At 35.1% G+C, this 19,158-nt stretch overlaps 1 protein-coding gene across 5 annotated transcripts in view; it reads left to right on the top strand.

Annotated features, from left to right (window-relative positions):
- The window catches only part of HECTD4 (HECT domain E3 ubiquitin protein ligase 4), a 78,058-nt gene that overhangs the window by 15,657 nt on the left and 43,243 nt on the right, over positions 1-19,158 (top strand). For 2 of the 5 annotated variants that reach the window (XM_068911430.1, XM_068911428.1), the window contains exons 4-21: positions 13-143; positions 2,410-2,518; positions 3,176-3,314; positions 4,230-4,400; positions 5,546-5,738; positions 7,141-7,302; positions 7,398-7,511; positions 8,754-8,894; positions 9,268-9,500; positions 10,004-10,149; positions 11,067-11,137; positions 11,811-11,916; positions 12,578-12,698; positions 13,706-13,834; positions 15,058-15,182; positions 16,257-16,410; positions 16,720-16,820; positions 17,652-17,850. In XM_068911430.1, coding sequence (XP_068767531.1) covers positions 13-143; positions 2,410-2,518; positions 3,176-3,314; positions 4,230-4,400; positions 5,546-5,738; positions 7,141-7,302; positions 7,398-7,511; positions 8,754-8,894; positions 9,268-9,500; positions 10,004-10,149; positions 11,067-11,137; positions 11,811-11,916; positions 12,578-12,698; positions 13,706-13,834; positions 15,058-15,182; positions 16,257-16,410; positions 16,720-16,820; positions 17,652-17,850 — 2,545 coding nt within the window. Of the gene's footprint in view, positions 1-12; positions 144-2,409; positions 2,519-3,175; positions 3,315-4,229; positions 4,401-5,545; positions 5,739-7,140; positions 7,303-7,397; positions 7,512-8,753; positions 8,895-9,267; positions 9,501-10,003; positions 10,150-11,066; positions 11,138-11,810; positions 11,917-12,577; positions 12,699-13,705; positions 13,835-15,057; positions 15,183-16,256; positions 16,411-16,719; positions 16,821-17,651; positions 17,851-19,158 lie in introns of those variants that run through there. The other 3 variants (XM_068911429.1, XM_068911427.1, XM_068911431.1) reach the window with 2 other exon arrangements.

Raw genomic sequence — 19,158 nt, 5'->3', positions numbered from 1 at the left:
CTCTGCTCAAAGGTTGTTGCTTTTGGAGGGGGGACCTGGATCTCCCTCTTGTTTGCTTGGAGGAAAGCATATAGTATCTTGGGGCTTTGAAGACATGTTACCTGCACCTGATGCCAGCAGTAGTTCCAGCAGTGAAAATAAAGGTGAATTATTTTATGACTATAAAGTATTATGCTGTCAATATTAGCAGAGGAGAACAAAGGTGCTTTCTGTAGTAATAATTTTTTAAAAATTACCTAAAGCTTTCAGTTTGGAGAGGATTTTTTTTCTGTTGGAAGCCATGTAAAAGCAACTACAGTACACATTAAATAATTGAAAGCTGAAGGGCTTTAAAGGACCATCTGGAGAGAGAAGTGGGCATCACAAGAGAATCCAGAAGCCTGATATATAATGAGAGGGGGAGGGGAGCAATTGCCTGGGCACTTAGTTGTCTAGCTTGCACGTTCAAAACTGAAGTTTTGAAAATGTAAGCCTAATTTTACAGGCGTACTAAATGGTTTGCATTGTTTGGCTTGTCATACCCGTTCTCATTATGTGAATCTAATTAGGTATGTAAATGACTTATTTGCTTTTTAAAATTGAGTTGGGGATCAACTGGAAAAAAGTATCCTGTTCTATATTAAAACGAAGAGAGTAAGACTTAAGTCTGGTGTTAATTTAGTGACAGCATATCATATCTTTTTTTCGAAAATAAGATAACGGGCTGAGAAATTAGGTGTCGCTTTTGGTTGCTGAAGATTAGGTGCCGTTTTAAATTGTCTAGTAATCAAGTTGTAGGGTATCAGTAAAAGCAGACGGTACAGCGGCCTTCCCTGACTTCGTTGGGAATTTTGCACAGAGGTTAAACTGAGTTTAGATCTTGTCATTTAGATCTTGTCTTTAGATCCTTAGTCTTTTGGTAAGCGTAATGTATTTGTCCAGTGCAGTATCACTGTATTCAGTAGCTGTTGTTGTCAGAGCATGTTTATTTTTAGAAATGCTAGTTCATTGCTTTTCTTCTGGCCCCGTTCTTTTGTTTCTGTTGAATCTGTTCTCTATATCCTTTTTTTATTCTTCCCTTTGTATTTCTTTCCCTGAATTAGTTATCAATTTCTACTGCTTTTGTTTGCTTACCGTTTTTGCAATGTGAGAGAGTTCACATTGCTTTAGAAATATTGGCTCAAGCTTTGATATTATCTCATTAAGTTTAATGGAAGCATAGGAATTTACAAATCTGAGTTATCATTTTAGGATGTTTGCAAATATAATGAAGACATGTATGTTTCCAAGATCTCTCTTCCTCTCTGTCTCTCTCTAAATGACTGTTCAGATTCTGTAAACCTAAATTCTGTAAACCAGACTGACTGGACTGATTTATTGACATCCCTGTTAAATCTCTAGGTAGCATCTCTACCTAGTGTTTTCCTTTTGGATTGTTAGTTTTGTCACTCACAAATAATAATTGCTTTTTTCGAAATGCTTTTTGTCTTTAATTTTAGTGTTCTGAGGTGGAAGAAGCTGGTTACTACCTGTAAGAGCAGTACCGAGTTGTACCAGTAATTAGGTTAAGGCACAAAGTTAGATTACTCCTTCCCCACAAACACTATGTTATTGCAGCAGTGGTGGTTCTGAGCAGAAAGGCCTGAATATTTGTAAACCATGCTTGTGTTTTATCTTGCTCCCAGTGCTGAGTTCTGAATAACATTAGCTGTTGTAAAAACAGAAGTCTTCCACTCCTTTGCATCAGCATTTAAGAGCAAATACTAAAGTTATTTTATATTTAAGTTAAGGACTTTTCCATCTGAAATGAATTCTGTTGAATAGTTCTGAGTTCCTAAGCCTGGTTAGATATGCTAGTCTAGCTTCTATTATATTTAAACTGACTTTTCTGCATGCTATTAAAAACTACACACTTAGTGTATTTGTTGTAGAAGTTTGGGGCATAATACCTGAAGACAGGTCTCTAGCACTGAACTGAAAGAACAACACAGAAAAAGGAAATTATTCAAAGATGGATAATGTAAATATAAATCAGGAAAAACAGTGCTAGTGTCATTTCTTGTGTCAAAAGAGAAGCTGGGAATTTGGATAGCACCAAATTCCTTTTACGTTTATTTGGCAACACTTGGAAATTCAAAATATTCTTAGTGTTTGCATGAGAGTTGTCATAATCCAGGCACCTCCTTAAGGGATTGTAAGAAACGTAAGGAAGCTACTGTAAAAGGAATTTGACTTTAATTATGTTCTGGTAGCTCTAAAGACACCAAAGAATAAATTCAGTATTAAAAACATGATTCTGGCCTGTTGGAAAAAGGAGCATCATTGGTTTTCAGTTGCTGTTGTAGCTCTAGAAGTGCAGTCGTCATGGATAACTCTGTCTTGTATGTTACGTAGAAGGTCTCTGCTGTATTTTTTTTCTTCCTGATTCAGATGCAGACTTAGGGCGCTGTCTTGCAGCAGATGGGCTCTATCTTTATACAACTAATTCAGTGGGCAGAGGAATAAGCAAATTAGGATCTGGATTGCATGGTACTTTGCGGTGAGTAACAGCATAGTTGAATATTTCCTTTTCTGCAGATTTGAAAAAAAAATTCCTTGTCTCGGTAAATCTTTCTTGGATGTTAGGACTAATAAGACTAGAGTATTAGAGTATATTATGCGTTTTCATAAAGGTTATTTTAATGTTTTGGTTTTTGGCTTTGAAATTCTTACTGAGTATGTTTTCTGTAGAATTATAGCATAATTTAGGTTGGAAGGGGACCTCTGGAGGTCATGTAGTCCAACCCTCTGCTCAAAACAGGTATACTAGTAGCATAGCTGGTATTTTAGATTTTTGTTTTTAAACGTATAATAAGTTGGTTTATTCTTCACTGAGAGGGGTCTACTATAGACAAGTTTTGTGACCTTTTTATGTCTAGCTGTACAATTGCTGAATTTGTAAGTATTTGTTTTCTACATATGTCATTCATTGTATTAATGATCAGTGCAGAGGTGACTCACTGTACCTCCTCGCATTATTGCTTAGAAGTCAGGAGGCTTCTTACGCTTAAAATCTTAACTACAGAAGTTGTTGAGATGTATTGATTTGGATTTAAGTTCAGTTAAAGTTCAAGAATGTGGTTGTGAGTAATTCTTAAAAACAAAAAATCATAAGGCAAATTCTTTAAAGAGTTATAACATATTGCTTTTTTGCCAGAGGTTTTGTATACTGTCGTAATGAGGAGCTGGAGACTGGATGGGTTGCTTTTGGCAACAACAAACTTCTTCATCGGCCTGTCTCTTTTGATAATAAGCCTCATTCCCTTTTCCAGGTTGTGGATCAGCATACCCTCCAGGTAAAAAGAACAGCCAGTATGTCCATTGCAGAGTAATAGTAGAGTAAGAAAATGTTCTTAATTTATCGTGGTCATTTCTAAAATTGTTAATTTGTTTTGTATTTGAAGTTTCCTCTTTTTACTTTGTGAAACTGCCTTTTATAAAGCCCATTAAAAAAACTTGTATTACAGATATTGCTCTGTTTCTGTGTGTGTGTGTGTGTGTGTGTATGTTTATATATACATCATAGAGATACACAGTGTATGCCTCTATATACACAAGGTAGTATTGTAAGTGATAGCATATGGTATGATCATATTAATAAAACAATCAAACAGTAGCAAAATGGACTTTGACTTTAAGTAAAAAATGTAGTCTTGAACAACTCCTTATTCTTCTAATGTAACAATATTCAGGTTTTATTTCTGAACTGTGTCTTTTAGATAAAGAACTGCCATCCTTTGTAAAATTGGATAGTTTGTATGCTTTGGGAGGTTTTTTCTTGTCATGATTTTAAGGATGGTTGTGCACATTCATGTCCAGCACGTTCCTGAAACGGAATGTTTGGATTCTCTTTTGCCATCGTTTCCTTCCAAAGTTTTGAGTAATGTTTCAGAAAATTAGAGAAAAGTAGGTAGCTTAGCATGTAGTTTTTTCCTAATGGTACTGTGGGTATATTCTTAATCATGATGATCCTTTTATTTTTAGTTACATTAAGTGATTAGATATATAAGCTATTTTGTATACAGTAGGTCTATTTGACAAACATTGTACAATAGCTCTTCATTACAAATAAATTAAATGGGATCAGTATGTCCAATAATAAGTCTTATTATGGACTACCTGCACTTGATTTTTTTTTTTAATTAGGCTGTTAATACTTATATGAACAGAATTCAAAATGAGAACTTTCTTGTTTTGTCTTTACGCTGTAGGTATGTCAAATAATCCCAATGCCAGTAAATCACTTTCCAGTTGGCAGTACTATGACTACCGTGCATCTTTCTTCAGATGGTACATATTTCTACTGGATTTGGTCTCCTGCAAGCCTCAATGAAAAAACACCAAAGGGCCACTCTGTCTTTATGGATATTTTTGAACTTATAGTAAGTGAATTTAAGTATTTTCTGTGACTCTTGAATGGTAGCATGGCTAGTGCATAATTAAATATTAGCATTTTCAAATCAATAGACTAGATTTGATTGTTGATATATGTAATCTGAATAACTGCTTTGTTTACAAAATAACTTTAGCAGAACAGAATGTATATTGTTCAGTTCTACTTTTCAAAGGGCATAAAACTATCACACTCTTGCAGTATGAATTGGCTTATAATAGAAAACATATTTTATTATCTTTACCAGTTTAGTTTTATGCTGAGACAGTAATTCACTGCACTAGGATTTAAAGTATTGTTTACTGTGGATCCACTTCATTGTGTTAAAAGCTGATAAGGTTTCAGGAGTTAAAATGCAGTGTTGACAAAACAATTATGTTTTTATAACCTAAAATAGTTTTGTATGGTAATTGGTTTGTTCGCAGGCACACGCACACATACACACACACACCATCTCAATCTAAAGGTTTATTCATTTTTGAAGCAGAACTTCCAGCAATTCAGAGTATTGATAGTTGAAATTATACTTTAGCTTTGACAAAGTACTTTGGGGGCAATGTCTGTAAATCTATTTAGTAGTTTCTAGCTGCAGATTGTAACTGCTGTACTTAGTGGGATGATGGAGCTGGAAGAGGTGGGCTATAGTAGTGTCGCCTATAGAAATCATCTAATGCTGTAGATCATACTTCGTCTTCACTAAGAGGTATGTTCTTTAATAAAGCTTCCCATAAAGAAAACCATCTAAAAATAATCATTTATCCTTTTTTGGCTGGCATATGATTTAAAGACTTCTCTTACAAAACTCACTGGTGAAATAACAAAAAAAAAAAAAACCCTATTTTTTAAAAAATATTTTTAAGTCGTTTTCCAGAAATAAAGTTACGACAGGCAGTTCTGTCTTCTAGTACTAAAAGATCAGAAGATACTATATTGAATTGCAAAGTTGCAACCAGAGCAATTATTCATTTGTCTAGCTTTTGTAATACTTATGCAAGAAATTCTGATACCAAGGTTTATGTTCATATCCCTACCTCATATTTTTGTTGTCTTCACCAAGCAGGTTCTATTAAGATCCTCTGTCTCATAGGGATTTTAATGTCTAAAAGTGTTTTTTCTTTTCTCCATTTTTAATAGGTAGAAAATGGCATATGTATAGCAAATCCTCTCCAGGAACGCATTATATTAATGAGAAAAGAGGGTGAATCTGCAAAGAGTATAAATGAGATGCTTCTGAGTAGGCTGTCTAGGTACAGAGCCTCCCCATCAGCAACACTGGCTGCTCTCACTGGCTCTACAATTTCTAATACATTGAAAGAGGACCAAGCAGGTCAGAAGAGGTTTTACTGGCGTACCGTAATTGTTCACCTTTTGTTTCTTAACACAATTAGTATTAATTATTAGAAGTGATATTATCTCGGTGTCAAGAATTGCATGCAATTTTTTTTCTTCAAAGTAAGTGTTTGAAATATATATGCAGTATTTGGATGCAGGTGGCTAATGCTTGAATTACGAGTTACTTTGCTAAACGAGACATTGGTTGGGGGAGGAATTGAAGAATGAAGACTAGAGGAATACTTGTATACACGGCACCCTTTTTTGGCTTTGTACTCGATTATATGACTGATTTATGCCACCTTTGATCAAACTGATAATTGCATTTCTCTGCTAGCAGTTCAAGAGGTTTCAATGGGGCTGTTTCAAAAGTAGAGTAGCTGCCCTTCTAATTGTTAATAAAATGGACTGCAGTTTAGAAAATGCAATTTTTTTTTTTCAGAAGCAAATTGAATATTGTAATTCGGAAGTAATTTTGCATTTTTTTTTGTAATTTGTAAAATGTTTGGATATTCTTTTATGGACTTGCTGAAACTACCCAAGTTAATTGGGCAGTCTTGAATGAACATAGTGTTGATTGCTTTCAGGAGGATCGGGAGCTTTTAAAATTTATCTTAAGATTTTATTCAGTTTGCCCTTAATTACTTCTCTTCCTCTTTCAAACATACATCCAGAACTACATGAGTTTGTTTAAATTTGAAGAAAAAAAAAATTAGAGCTATTTCCGTAAAGACAAATTGTACAGGAGTAGATATGCTTACAAAGGAATTGGCAAAGAGCTAGCTTGAAGAGGTATTTTAAAGACTAGGTTTTGCCAGTTAAAAAAGAGTGCCACAGAAGAAGTGGTGGTTATTCTTGGCTAATTCTTTAGTCAGTGCTCAGAGAAGTGTTGATCAGCTGTGGCAGGAGCTAGATCATTATGACTACAGAGATTTCATGCAGACTGGGGGAACTTAAAATGGTAAGCGAGCGATGAATCTGAAATGGTGTCTTTATGTTAAAAGTTTATTTGGCTCTAAGATATGCTTTCAATATGTTTATCACCATGCAGTTCTTGAAACACAATTTTTGTTTATACTTGAGTTTTAGACTTCAAGCCTTCCTAGTTTGGGAACCTAGGGATTGCTATATTTATTTTTTAAATTGTTTTCTTCAGTTCAAAACCCTATGAAACCATCTGAATCCTTCTGGGGATGATGCTGAATATGTGGGATATTGAGAGTATAGTGACCATCCTTTTAAATAACTTCCAAATGATGCAAAATGTTGCTTCTGTGAATTTCCATATTATTTGAAGCTCTGTATAGAAATCTGCCTTGTTTGCTGCCCGTTTTTCTAAATCTTTAACTTCATGAAGAAATGCATGTTTGTTTTATAGTTTCTGTTTAACATTCCAGCTGCAAACACTAGTTGTGGACTGCCCCTGAAAATGTTAAGAAAGACTCCGATATACACGTGTGGAACATACTTGGTGATGTTGGTCCCACCCCCAGGTGGGTCTGGCAGCTCTGCAACACGATCCCTCTTTGGAGGGACAAGTGCTTTGTCATCTTTAAAAAGTAAGTCAGATATATTTATGGTAGATTTTAAATCCTTGCTATTATGAAATATGATAAACTTCTCCAAAATTTACTGAGCATTTTTCTCTGTGTAGTTCTTGCTTCAAGCTTGGTGTTCAATATTTCGGACGGGCAGTTCACAAGCCGAGCAGATCTCATTGATGCTGCAGGAAGCTCACTTGGACGTGGTGCTCTGGTACCAGGACTTGGTAAGAAGTAGCTCTATTTTCTGGGAATATTTTATAACTGAGCGTATCCAATCTCTGTGTTCTAAATAACTTAATTTGATTTCAGTTTGCAGTAAGTGACTTTGCCATCTGTAAGATTTCATGCTAATGTTGAAATTTTGTAAATGTTTAATTTTTGGAAGTTCAGAATTCCCTGAAGGAATTTCCTGTGATTTCCTTGTGCAATTTCAGCTGCAGACAAGCTCCAGAAAAGTGAAAGGAAGTGTTATCTCAAATCTTGAAAGTAGTCTGATATATACCTCACTTATGCTCTAAGGTGCTAGAGGTTTTTAATTATCTTAACTTAATATTTGTAAATATATAAATGCATCTTAATAACTTTTTTATTATTATTATTTCCCTGTCACTTTATGACTGAAACCGCATGTGAGTTTTCTTCAGGACTCTTTTTTTACAAACTTAGAGTAATAACAAATAGAAAATAACATCCTAAGCACTGTCCATGCTACTTGAAAACACTGTTTAATTAAAATACTAGTAATGATTTGCAGCATTTACTTTGCCAAAGAAAGAAGATAGTTCTTAAAAACATCTGAGCTAAATAGTTTTAAATACCATTTTCAAACCCCAGTGTGGACCAGAATAATTTCATTTGAACCCATTAGCTGCTGTTTAGAGATTGACCTCAGTCATTTGGAACGTGTAGACAAGTATGTTGTTTTTTAAGAACTCCTGAAATATGCCAAATACCCCTTATCATCGAGTTGTCTTTACAGTCCGCTTACCCGTTTCCTTTTACTGTTTTGGACCTGCTTGTGTTTGTAGGTTGTAAGCTCTTCAGGAGATGAGTCTGCGTTAACACTTTCTACTGGTTGCACCGTGCAAACTGTCAGTTTTATAAAAAGTCAGGTTATAAATTTTTGTGGTATGTTTCTGGAGAAATAATATAGTTTACTTATATGTTATAATAATCATATATTTTGCTTATGATTATACATAATAAACACTGGAATATTTACTTGGGACAGATATGCATGTGCATTTACTCAAAGCATCAAAAGGAGCGTGCATTTGTTTCATTCCTTTAAGAAATTTCCTTTAACATTTTTCATTCCAAGGCATAATTAGTTTACTGTGTCTCATGACAGATTTTTTTTTTTAAGCAAATAAATTGGATGCATATCTGCCATAAAAATGCTTTAGTCAGATGATTTGTAGTAAACATTCTGAAGTCTGATGTGCAAAATGTTTTCCTTCTCTTAGGTGCCTGTTATGATACTATGAATAACATGATCTGGACATGCTCAAATGATTATATTGATCAGTGGTGTAATCCTGGAAACCAGGCATTCCATTGTGTCTGTCAGAGACTGGGAGTTAGTCATATCATAACAGAGCCTAAAGGTGAGGTAAACCTACAGGTCAACCTTTTATACAAAGTGTAAGTTGAATGCAAGATTATCAGAGAAACTACCTTCTGAAACTTTCTATCCAAAATCATGAAAATCATCCTTGAAAATCATCCTTGAAAAGCTGAATATATAAATTATAAATACTGTCCATGGTTACATGATCTTTGTAAAAAGAAAGAGACATGCTTGAAAGTTTCCAGATTCTTGCTAGCTTTAGCATATTACAAAAGGATGCAAGTAATTCTTTTGTTTATAACGTAGGTGAGAGCCCTGAAGTTAGAGATAATGATATAATGTGCTTTAGAAGCAAACGATGACCCAATAATCTCTATTTGTAGATGATGTTTAAACTTTCCTTCTTCTAGGAGATGCAGCGACGACAAATGAGGTTATTAACCAGTTACTGCACCATGTTGGTGCCATGTGTATCCACCAACTCAATTTGCTTGCAGCCAGCAACAATATTCCCATAACAAATTTTTTGGGCAAACAACATCCAATTGAAGCACATCATCTCAGCAGTATTTGTGACATTATGGAGAAAGCTATGGTGAATGGAGATACTTGTATAATACGATGCATCCTTGTTGTCTTTCAGGTACAACAGCATCTTTAAATACATTTTGCGATAAATACTTAAAAAAAATACTTAAAAAAAAAAAAAAACCCAACACTCTCAGAATACAGACCACCACTTTTTTTTTTTCCCTTCATTGCATTCAGTTTAATGGAGATTGAAGTAATAGTGGTTTTGTATTGTTTTATACACCCCATTGAGGTTCCTAATTTAAAAAGTAGGTGGGATTGCCACCTTTGCAAATTTAAGTAAAATCCAGAAAGGTTATGGGGGGGTAGGGGGGGTGTTGTTTTTTTTTGTTAAGGGGCTGGAAGAAGAACGACTTGTCTTGTTGCTAAGGTACTAGCCCAAAATTTTGGAAGCTAAATTCAATTTCTGACTCTGAGATTTGTAGTCACCTAGAGAAATAGCTTGAAAAACTGACAAGAAAAAATGAGTTAACTTAAACTACTGTTGTTCATATTCATATCACCACGTTAGGTGTTTTAAATATTGTTGTGGCTTTTTAAAAATTATTTTTGTAGGTGGTTTTTAAGTTTTTCTTCAGCCCACAAACCGAAAGAAATAGAGATATTGTTAGAAGGTCTGGCCTATTACTTTGGCAGTTACTGATGGCACCAAGGGACCAGATTTGTGCTGAAATTCAGAAGGAAGTTTGTCTGGCAATTAGGTAAGTATCTCTTTTGTCTAATTTAAAAAGAGTAAGATCTGAATTACTAGAAAAGTTCATTGAACTTGGGTTACTGTAGCAGTTAAATGTAATATTACAACAGACAAACATTCAGATTGTATTCAGCAATTACGTTTTAAATAAATGCGATCAATTTTAGATCATTTTAGTATGAAATTATGATGATCTATGTTTGTGGAAGAAGGGAAATGGAGTGTGTTCACTTTCCGTGATGACAGTGAAATAACAGATAGTAATTACTAAGTGTAGTAAGGACAAAGTTCATCGCAAGCAAAAGCAGAGATATCTCCACAAGGGGTATTTATGCATAGCTGTGTTGTTTCAAAAGTGCTAGCTGTAGAATCCTCTGCTTAGTTTGAATGAAGACGTTTATAAGGAGCCGTTCCTTAGTAAATGTAAAACTAACAGTAGTGCCTTCTTGATTACTGGATCTTGCATTTCCCATTGCAGTCTCTTTTTATGGATATTTGAGCTACAGCTTTTTTCTCAATCACCACATTTCTTCTGTTTGATTTGTTATTTAAGCTATCTTTTTTTTTTCTTCAGTCATCTCTGTTTCCTGTAAAATGATTGTGCAGTCGTATATACAAGTAATTCCAGTGGGGTTTCACAGAGGGAAGCAAATAGCTATTGGAGAAGTCTTCGACGTAAACAAAAAAAAAATAGTTGGTTACGAGAGTTTGCTGGAGAAAGCCGCTGCTTATTTTATGACCTTAATCTATATATTAAGGTATGGCAGGTGTCTTTCTAAGTTGGAGCAAGCTATTACATAGCACTTTTAAGCGTTATCTGTGAGACAGTAAGCTGAGATTCTGTGACACATATTTTTCATATGTCCACTGAAATTATTCCATTCACTTTAAAGGTGTTAAATAATGCTTTTTTTTTTTCTTTAGCTCTGGTTTAAATATCTTGTATCCTGGAGAAGTAGAAATCAATAATTTATTGAAATTGGTCCTAACTGAAGGTGAGAATTACTTACTGACATGTGAGGGTCTGCTCTTCTAATTGAAAACAAAATGTGGAAATGCTTCTCAGCTTCTGCAAAGAGAACAGTACAGAATATCTGTCTTAAACTCAGCCTTTTCTAGGAAATTACAGAATGCTTCCTATTCTGAAGCAGCCTTCTGAAGGGCTGCATGGACAAGTGTATGTTAAGAGCAGAAAGGGAAAACTTTTCTCAAAATCATGGTAACTGTTTAAGATCAGAAAGGATCAAAACTCTATTCTGTCAGTATTTGTAATGTGTCCAGCTTATGTTAAAAAACACCTAGTTAACAATTAGTGTTATCTACAGCATCCTCTGATAGTTACACAGTAACTAGTGGTAATTTTAGTCCTCAGTGAAAGGGTAATTTAGAGTACTTACATTCACCCTGAAATGGGAGCATGAACACAGGAGCAGCTGACGCACAGTAATTTGTTACTTCATAATAACTTGTTCATGTGTCAAAGTCCTTGGAATTTAAAACAGTGCTACATGCACGATAAGTCTCAATAGCTTATATCAACAAGGAGTCAGGTTACACTGTAGATATAGTTATTTCTGATCAGTAACATATATTCAGCAAGATATCTGAGGAAATAAAAATAAAGTCTGTAAAATGCTGCTTTGCAAAAGTTTCTGTATTCCATTTTAGGAGAGAGAAATACTGGTCTCTCTCAGCTTCGTGATGTTATCCTCACTAATTTAGCTGAACAGCTTCAGAACAACAGATTTGGAAGTGAAGATGATGATCATTATAGGTAAAATGAAGCAATTTTTTTTTAACTTTTAATGTTGTGTGTTTCTGTTATTTGCTTTAGATAAGCTGGGATAAAATTCTTCTTATATTACTTGTACTCTTACTTGCAGCGTAACCTAAAATACTATCTTTGTGTCCTTTGTGGGTAGGATTTCATGAGGTCAAAGGGGAGAGATCATGTTGATTTGAGGTATTAGCAGAAACTTTGGAGACCTCTGTACGTAAACTTAGATTTGAATTCCCAGTTGTTCACCATGCATATGGTAAATACAGATGATAATTTATGGTATAACAGTATGACATTGCACTCTGCATCACTGTGTTAAGTTAGTTTTCAGCAGTAAAACCGTTGGTCTCAGATAACTTGTTCAAGTTGGAGGAGTGTTTTGGTTTGGTTTGTTTTTTTAGGAGTCATTACACGTCATATAGGTTTATAATAGTGTGGTGAAGAAAATCATTGGTAGACTTGCATTGATTTCTGTTTTGTTGAACATTTCAGGCTTGGTTTTCTTTGTGTATCTTAATTGCTCTGAAGTTGAACAGGCGTTTGGTGGGCTTCGCATAATTTGTGGTACAGCTTACACTTGCATGATCTTTCGAGCTAAACAAAATGCACAATAATTAATTTGTTGACATTTCCCATCTTTCCTGCATTTTTAAAGACTAAACGATGAACTGTTGCACTACATTCTCAAGATTGTTGTCCGAGAATCTTGTGTCTTAATCACCAAGTGCCAAACTGTATCTAAAGATGATTTTCAAAGGCTGCTTTCAACTGTGCCTGTAAGTAAAATGTATTTTGTTAAAAGTAAATTTGCTTTTGTCTGCTTGCCTCCTCCTTAAATGCAACCATCTTTTCAAGTATATAGAGGCATAGTTATTATAGTCCTGTGTCTTAACAAATATAGGAAAGGAATGTCTTTTGTTTATGCTGTGCATAGAGGGAAGAAACAATTTCTTACTGCAAAATAAATCATGCAGTAATGCTAAAAGAGGTTTATATATGAATATATTTTCCTATTCCTCGGCTAACTCTTTCAGTTTGAAAGTATGCTTTTGTATCCCAACCATCAAAGCCTCATGACAACTTAAAAAAGAAAATAAACTCCTTTTACAATTGTGTAAATGATTCATACAAGCAGAAGGGATTATTACCATTTACAGGTAGAAATGAGTGAATATCAATATTTTTAATGGCAAAAAATATGCATAGATATTTTCATCAGGATCAGCTCCCTGATCTGGCTGATTGCAAAGGCATGTGAACTTGCATGAAAACAGAGGGCAGGGGACAGGGAATTCATGGCCAGTGTTGCAAGAAGATGGGAGAAGAGTAGCAGCAAGAAACCATCACCTTCAGCAATATGAATTAAATTTAGCTTCAGTTGACATGGAACCTTTGTATGTTCTCTGTGGTGACATCATCTTTAAAACTTAAAAGATAAAGTAGTTTAAATAATGTTACAATATCCCGCAAAGCACATACAAATGTTTAGTGCGTAATTATGATGACTACATACTTGAATAAAATGTTAATGCTTATATATTTTGCATGTTTGTTGGTTCACAAAATTCAGTATTTTGCAACTAGTTTCTTCCCTTTGGTTTGAATTAATAAGCTTGTTGTAAGTCAGCAGAACTTTTCTGTTCAAGGCAAACTTTTTTTTTTTCTTTACTTGTCCTTTCCCCCCTAATTTCTTCCTCTCTCACATTTTAAAGTAGAAGGATTGGCTGAATCAAGACTGATTAAAGGGTTTAGATAATGTAAAGTGTACTTATTTATATTAAAGGCTGCATCTTCATGCTTGCGGTATCTGATGGCTGTACAGAACCACCTACTCAGTAACACTGTTTTGATTAAACCTGATGAAAATGATGACAGTGACAGCTCCTTGCAGGGAGAGACATTGAAGGTACAGGTAAACACCAAGTTTTATTCCAGTATGGCTCTCTACAGTTTTCCTCTGACACCTCTGTTTCTGCAGTATGCTCTACTTGTGCTGTATTGTCAGTTCTTTTCCTCTTGGTTTAGTTAAATTACGGTAGACGGTATTTTCCCATTCTTCAGCTAGAGTCTGTGGTTGTTCTGTGTTTAGTATTCCAGTTTGAGTTCTATATCGTCAGTGAGAGCAAAGGCTTCCCTTCCCAAATCTATGTAATGAGGTTTAAAATGTATTTTAATTCATGTGTATTAGTCAGAAAATTTACCTGCCAGGAATTAATTCTGCACATGTTCCCCCTCCCTCTCCTTATCGTGTAGACAGACATTGAAACATTAATTTTTCAGATTTAGATAGAAAATGGTTTTGTGTTATTTGCCTTACTTGGCTTCAGATTTTTGCAGTTCTAACTATAAAGCTTATTTAGAGCCATCTTCCTCCTGTTGTCTGAAATAGTGTGAAATCACTGATACCCTTTTTCTTCAGTGTTTGTGGCAAGGGAACTGTGAGAGGACAAGGTTTGAGGACAGTGGTAGTTTTGCTGGTATAAGGTTTATTAAACTGTTGTCGAATTTCATGTTACTGTTGGAATAGTACTGAATAAACTCGTATAAGCCAAGTTTGACCTAGCGTGCAGACTGTCTCATAATAGTTTTTGAAATGGCTTTTCAAAATGCTATTAACTTTAGAACTTCGGGTATTGTTTGCTAAGCTGGTTTTGTCTGCTTTCTTGGAGATTTTTTGTGTTTGCAGTCTGATACAGTTACAGTTACTTGTTCAAACTCGCTGAGTAAATGCTAAATGTTTTAGTACTTTTCTTGTCTTGCTATTCACTCATGTTTTCATTGTTCAGTTTGTCTCTCTACAGTGATCCTCATACCTGCTAGGATTCTGTCACCAATGCTGTCTGTACCTTGGCTGGCTAACAGCTGCTCTCCTGTGCTGGACTGGGGATTCCTTCCCTCTAGAAACTGGATGTGCATCCTGTAATATGCACCTAGTTTCTCCCAGCACTTTGGGGCTTAGCATTAATCAAATTTAAGTCTTGGATGCATCTACCGCTGCAGGCCTGCCAGGTCACATTATCATTATTTTTATTTAGAAATCCATCCTTTCGTTCAGTTGTCTTTTTATTATTATTATTTTTATTTTTATTACTATCGTCTAAGAATTTAAGTATCCTGTAACTTTTTCGTACCTAGGAACTGAAGACCAGCATTTTGTCTCTTGCTACACAAATTTTGACAGGATGTGATGAAGTTTTAGAAATGCTGCAACAAGTCACTACAGCACTAATAAACAGTGACATTTCTGACAGAGAGCAAAGGTAAGTCAAGTCCGAACGTGCTTACTTCAAAATAGCGAAGTGTTGCTTTTCGTCGCTAATTGCATAGGTGGAAGTTAGTATTAAATATTTTTTAATTTGTAACTTCATACAGTTCCTATACATTCAAAGCTTGTATTTCTTACTATGGCATTTGTTTAGCGCTGATTTTTTGAAGATTTTAGAATCAGACTTTCCATTTCAGTACCACTAGCTTGATGATCTACAGATTAATATAAACACCACAAATTTGTAAGTTTTTAGTCGATTCCAATGGTACTTAAAAGCAGAGTAACTGGAAACAAAAGGTAATTTGTCAGCTGAGAATATTCCAGTAAGACAGGGCTTTTAACTCCTGAATATGACATCCCTATTAGCTGTACTGGATATTTTATCCAATGCAAATTTTGGATGATGTTATGACATCCTGCACGTCTCATGAAATAGTAACCCTTTGCCCTGCTCCCTTCCCCCTCCCCCCCACACACTGAAAAATATATATTGAGGTTGGAAAGTAAACAAAATTTGGGGCCTTTTCCCTAATTAAACAAAAAAATGCCAGTATTTTCATCCATGTTTCAGTCAGTTTCTATGCTTTTCTGTGCCCACAAGATTAATTTTGTTTGTTCACAATTTACAACTCCTTTTGAGACATTTCTAGATGGATTTCATGCTCAGATATAGGTTTGTAGATGGAGGTTCTTTTACACTACTTTATAAACTACTTGAGGTAGAAGCCTGCTATATGTACTGAACAAATACAGTTGCATGTATGGACTTCCATCACAGGCCTATAGGAGCTTATACTTTTCTGAATAATTATTAAACGCTTGACTTACTGTATTTTGGTCTGTCATTGTTGAGCAAGAACTGGCAGCAAAAACTGGGACACTAACACTTTGGAGAAACTGAAGTGTTCTCCAGTTGTTTTTGTTTTAATGCATTGGAACGTAAATGTTCTCTGCTGAACTTTGAATTATTTACTTGTGTAGTCTGGAAGATTAAACAGTTGTCTTTAAAAATAGTAATGATCTAGGAAATTAGCTGTTACTGTATGAACCTTGAATTTTTTTACAGATTAAAAGGCCTGGAACAAATTACAAAGGCTACTATGCTTGGTCATCTGCTTCCCGTACTACTGACATCTCTGATGCATCCAAATTTGCAAACTCTAACCATGGCTGATGCCTTGATGCCTCAGCTGGTGCAGCTGGTTCTTTATACAAGTCAGGTATGGCCTTTACATGAGCAGTTGTCTACGAAGGAAAAAGATGTTGCGTGCACGTTTTAAAATGCTGTAAGTGTTGTTCAGCTTTCTGCAGGAAGTGATATGCAGGTTGTGATTGAAGAATTGCTCAGCAGCTTGTTGAGCAGAAACTGATACTGGCTGTTGTACCAGCTCAAATTCAATGTACAGCATTAAATAGATATTAATTCTCGTTAGCAATATACAACATAATTGCTAATATATTTCAGTACTGAAATTCTTAAAATGGGTTGCTGTTTGCGTATTTCTAACGCTGTACGTTTTGTGATACAGACTGCACTGCTGCTTAAAACTCAATCTCCAGTTTTCTCGGAACTGAACACTTCCCCCACTGGTGTGTCAGAGCAGAAGGGCAAGCTGTTACCTGATGAGAGGTGATTTGCTTCGTGTTTGTGTCTTTTCATGGGATAAAATTCTCTGTGAAGTTTGTTTGACCATTACTATAGGATAAATCTGAAAGCAATGATCTTAAAAAAGGCAAAGTTATAATTGCCTGTAAAGTTGTCTTAGAGATTTTAAAAAGCCTTTGTAAAAGGTAATTAGTTCTAAAATTCTTTTGAATATAGAATTAAATGATTGATCTTTTCAGGATTTTTTTTTCTTAACCTCAAGCATGAGTAAGTATTTCTAATTGATCATCTTATAGCAGTAAATTAAGCTAAGGAAGACCTTCATGAGAAAATGTAACTTACTCTAGCAGCATTAGATACACTATTGAAACAGTATTGGAAAGGTATTAAATGGCTTAAGCTATAAAGATAAATGTAACAATTTTAAGTCCTGGGTTAAAATCCTTGGTCTCAACTCAAAAGTTATATAGCTTCTGCTTAAAATAAGGAAATTTTGTTTAATTTAGTTAGTTGAATTTTTCTATTTGCAGTGTTGCGGAATTTGTAGAACTAGTATGTAGTGCCATTTACTTTTTTATGTTGTTACTTAACTTGTTAACCACAATTTGGTAATTGGAAAGTGTAGAGGAAACCTGAAGTTTTACATGTCAGATTGGCATAATTTTTCTGATGTAGAGAGTTCATGCTATTTTATGTTTTCATGTTTCCTTCATACACTTATGCCTGAATTAAGAAGTCGATATTTTAACTTGCTATGTATCAATACTGAGAGGTGGTTTAAGTACCTTGTGGTTTGATGTTTGAATATATGTGTGTGTTGAATTTCAGGACTCATTTTTTCCACTGTTGTTTCAGAATGCTGGAAGAGAAAGAAGAACCAGGTTTTCTTACGGGTTTGAAGATCCCTGCTCCCTGGGCTGCTGGGAAGACTGTAGAAACAGTTCATCCTGTCAGGGATAACTATAAATTTAAAGAAACTGTACATATCCCAGGAGCCCGCTGTTTGTATCTTAGATTTGACAACAGATGTTCTTCACAATATGATTACGATAAGGTAAGCAAGGACCAATTCAGAAAATCTTTCTTTCTTTCTTTTTTTTCTTGTGCATTTCTGTCAGGAACACTTCTCGTTTCATCTTTTCTGCCCCTTGTCTTTCTTGGCACCTTACTTCCAGTGATGAGGGTAATGCAGGACGTTTTTATTGATAACAGTTTGTTATTGTACAGAGCAGTGCCACAATCTAGTTATTTCAAGGGTCTCGAATATAGTGATGCAGGGGGTTTATTGGTATTGCACAAGCGACAAAAATTTTCAAAGGAATTTTTGAGTTCCATCTCAGTGCATGTAAGACTGCGCTTAGCTAAATGATAGAAAATATACAATGAACTGTTGACTTGAAAAGGCAGGGAGGTGAAAGTGTATTATCTCCCAGTTCACGTTTAATTTCTATTATTTTTGAAGAAATAGTCCAAAAAGAGTATGTGCTTAAGTCTTCAGGTGTTTTGTTTCAGAACATAATACCTATTTATTCTGTTGCTGTTTAAAACCCAGCGGTTATAAGGGCTTTTTGTTAAGAGTTAGACTCCTTAATTAGGAAAAGTTTCCTCTGAAGGTGTGAGGAAGTAGTAGTGGCCATGATATAGGAGAAATGTAATGGCCTCCAGAGTTTTTTTTGCTCATAAATTGATACCAGCTCTTCCAGGTTTTTACATCCATTTCATAATGGCACAGATTCTAAAAGTTTGACTTCCTTCTCATTTTTGCTTTTGTCCAGTTTTCCTTTTTTCTAAAATTTTAATCTAGCTGTCTCCTTTGTAGATCAGCACAGTTTGTTTAAACTGGGCAGAACTGGAAAAGTTACTTTTTTTCCCTCATGATAAATTACTTATTTACATGAATTAAGATGAACAAGTATTTTAAACTTCAAGAACACAACTAATACTACCCTTTTTTTTTTTTTTTAATCAGAGAGCTACTTGGGCTGCTTACTAATTGTTGCTATATGTTCTCCAACATAGAGCAAGTCCTGTAACACTGACCCTCATTAGATTTGCTTATAAGGAAACGTGTTAATATTTATGTCACCAGTTACCGGTTAAACTCTTACAGAAAACTTTGGGCCTCATCATGTTCCCAGTGAAGTCCCTGGCAAAATATTAACTTCAAAGGGAGCAGGATCAATCGCTTTGTTAGAGAGGCAGTATGTTCTAATGAGATGAACATGAGAACTGGAAGTTAGGATTTTTCCTGATTTCTACTTCTAGTTCTGCTGTTGAATTGTGTGACCTTGGGCAAAGGACTTGAACTCCCTCTCTGCCTCAGTTTCCCCATCTGTAAAATGGGGATAATAATACTTGCCTA

This window comes from Struthio camelus, chromosome 17 (genome assembly GCF_040807025.1).
Source record: "Struthio camelus isolate bStrCam1 chromosome 17, bStrCam1.hap1, whole genome shotgun sequence".
Classification (NCBI taxonomy): domain Eukaryota; kingdom Metazoa; phylum Chordata; class Aves; order Struthioniformes; family Struthionidae; genus Struthio; species Struthio camelus.
Note: the sequence above shows the minus strand (reverse complement) of the source record. Positions and strands in the feature narration are given on the sequence as shown.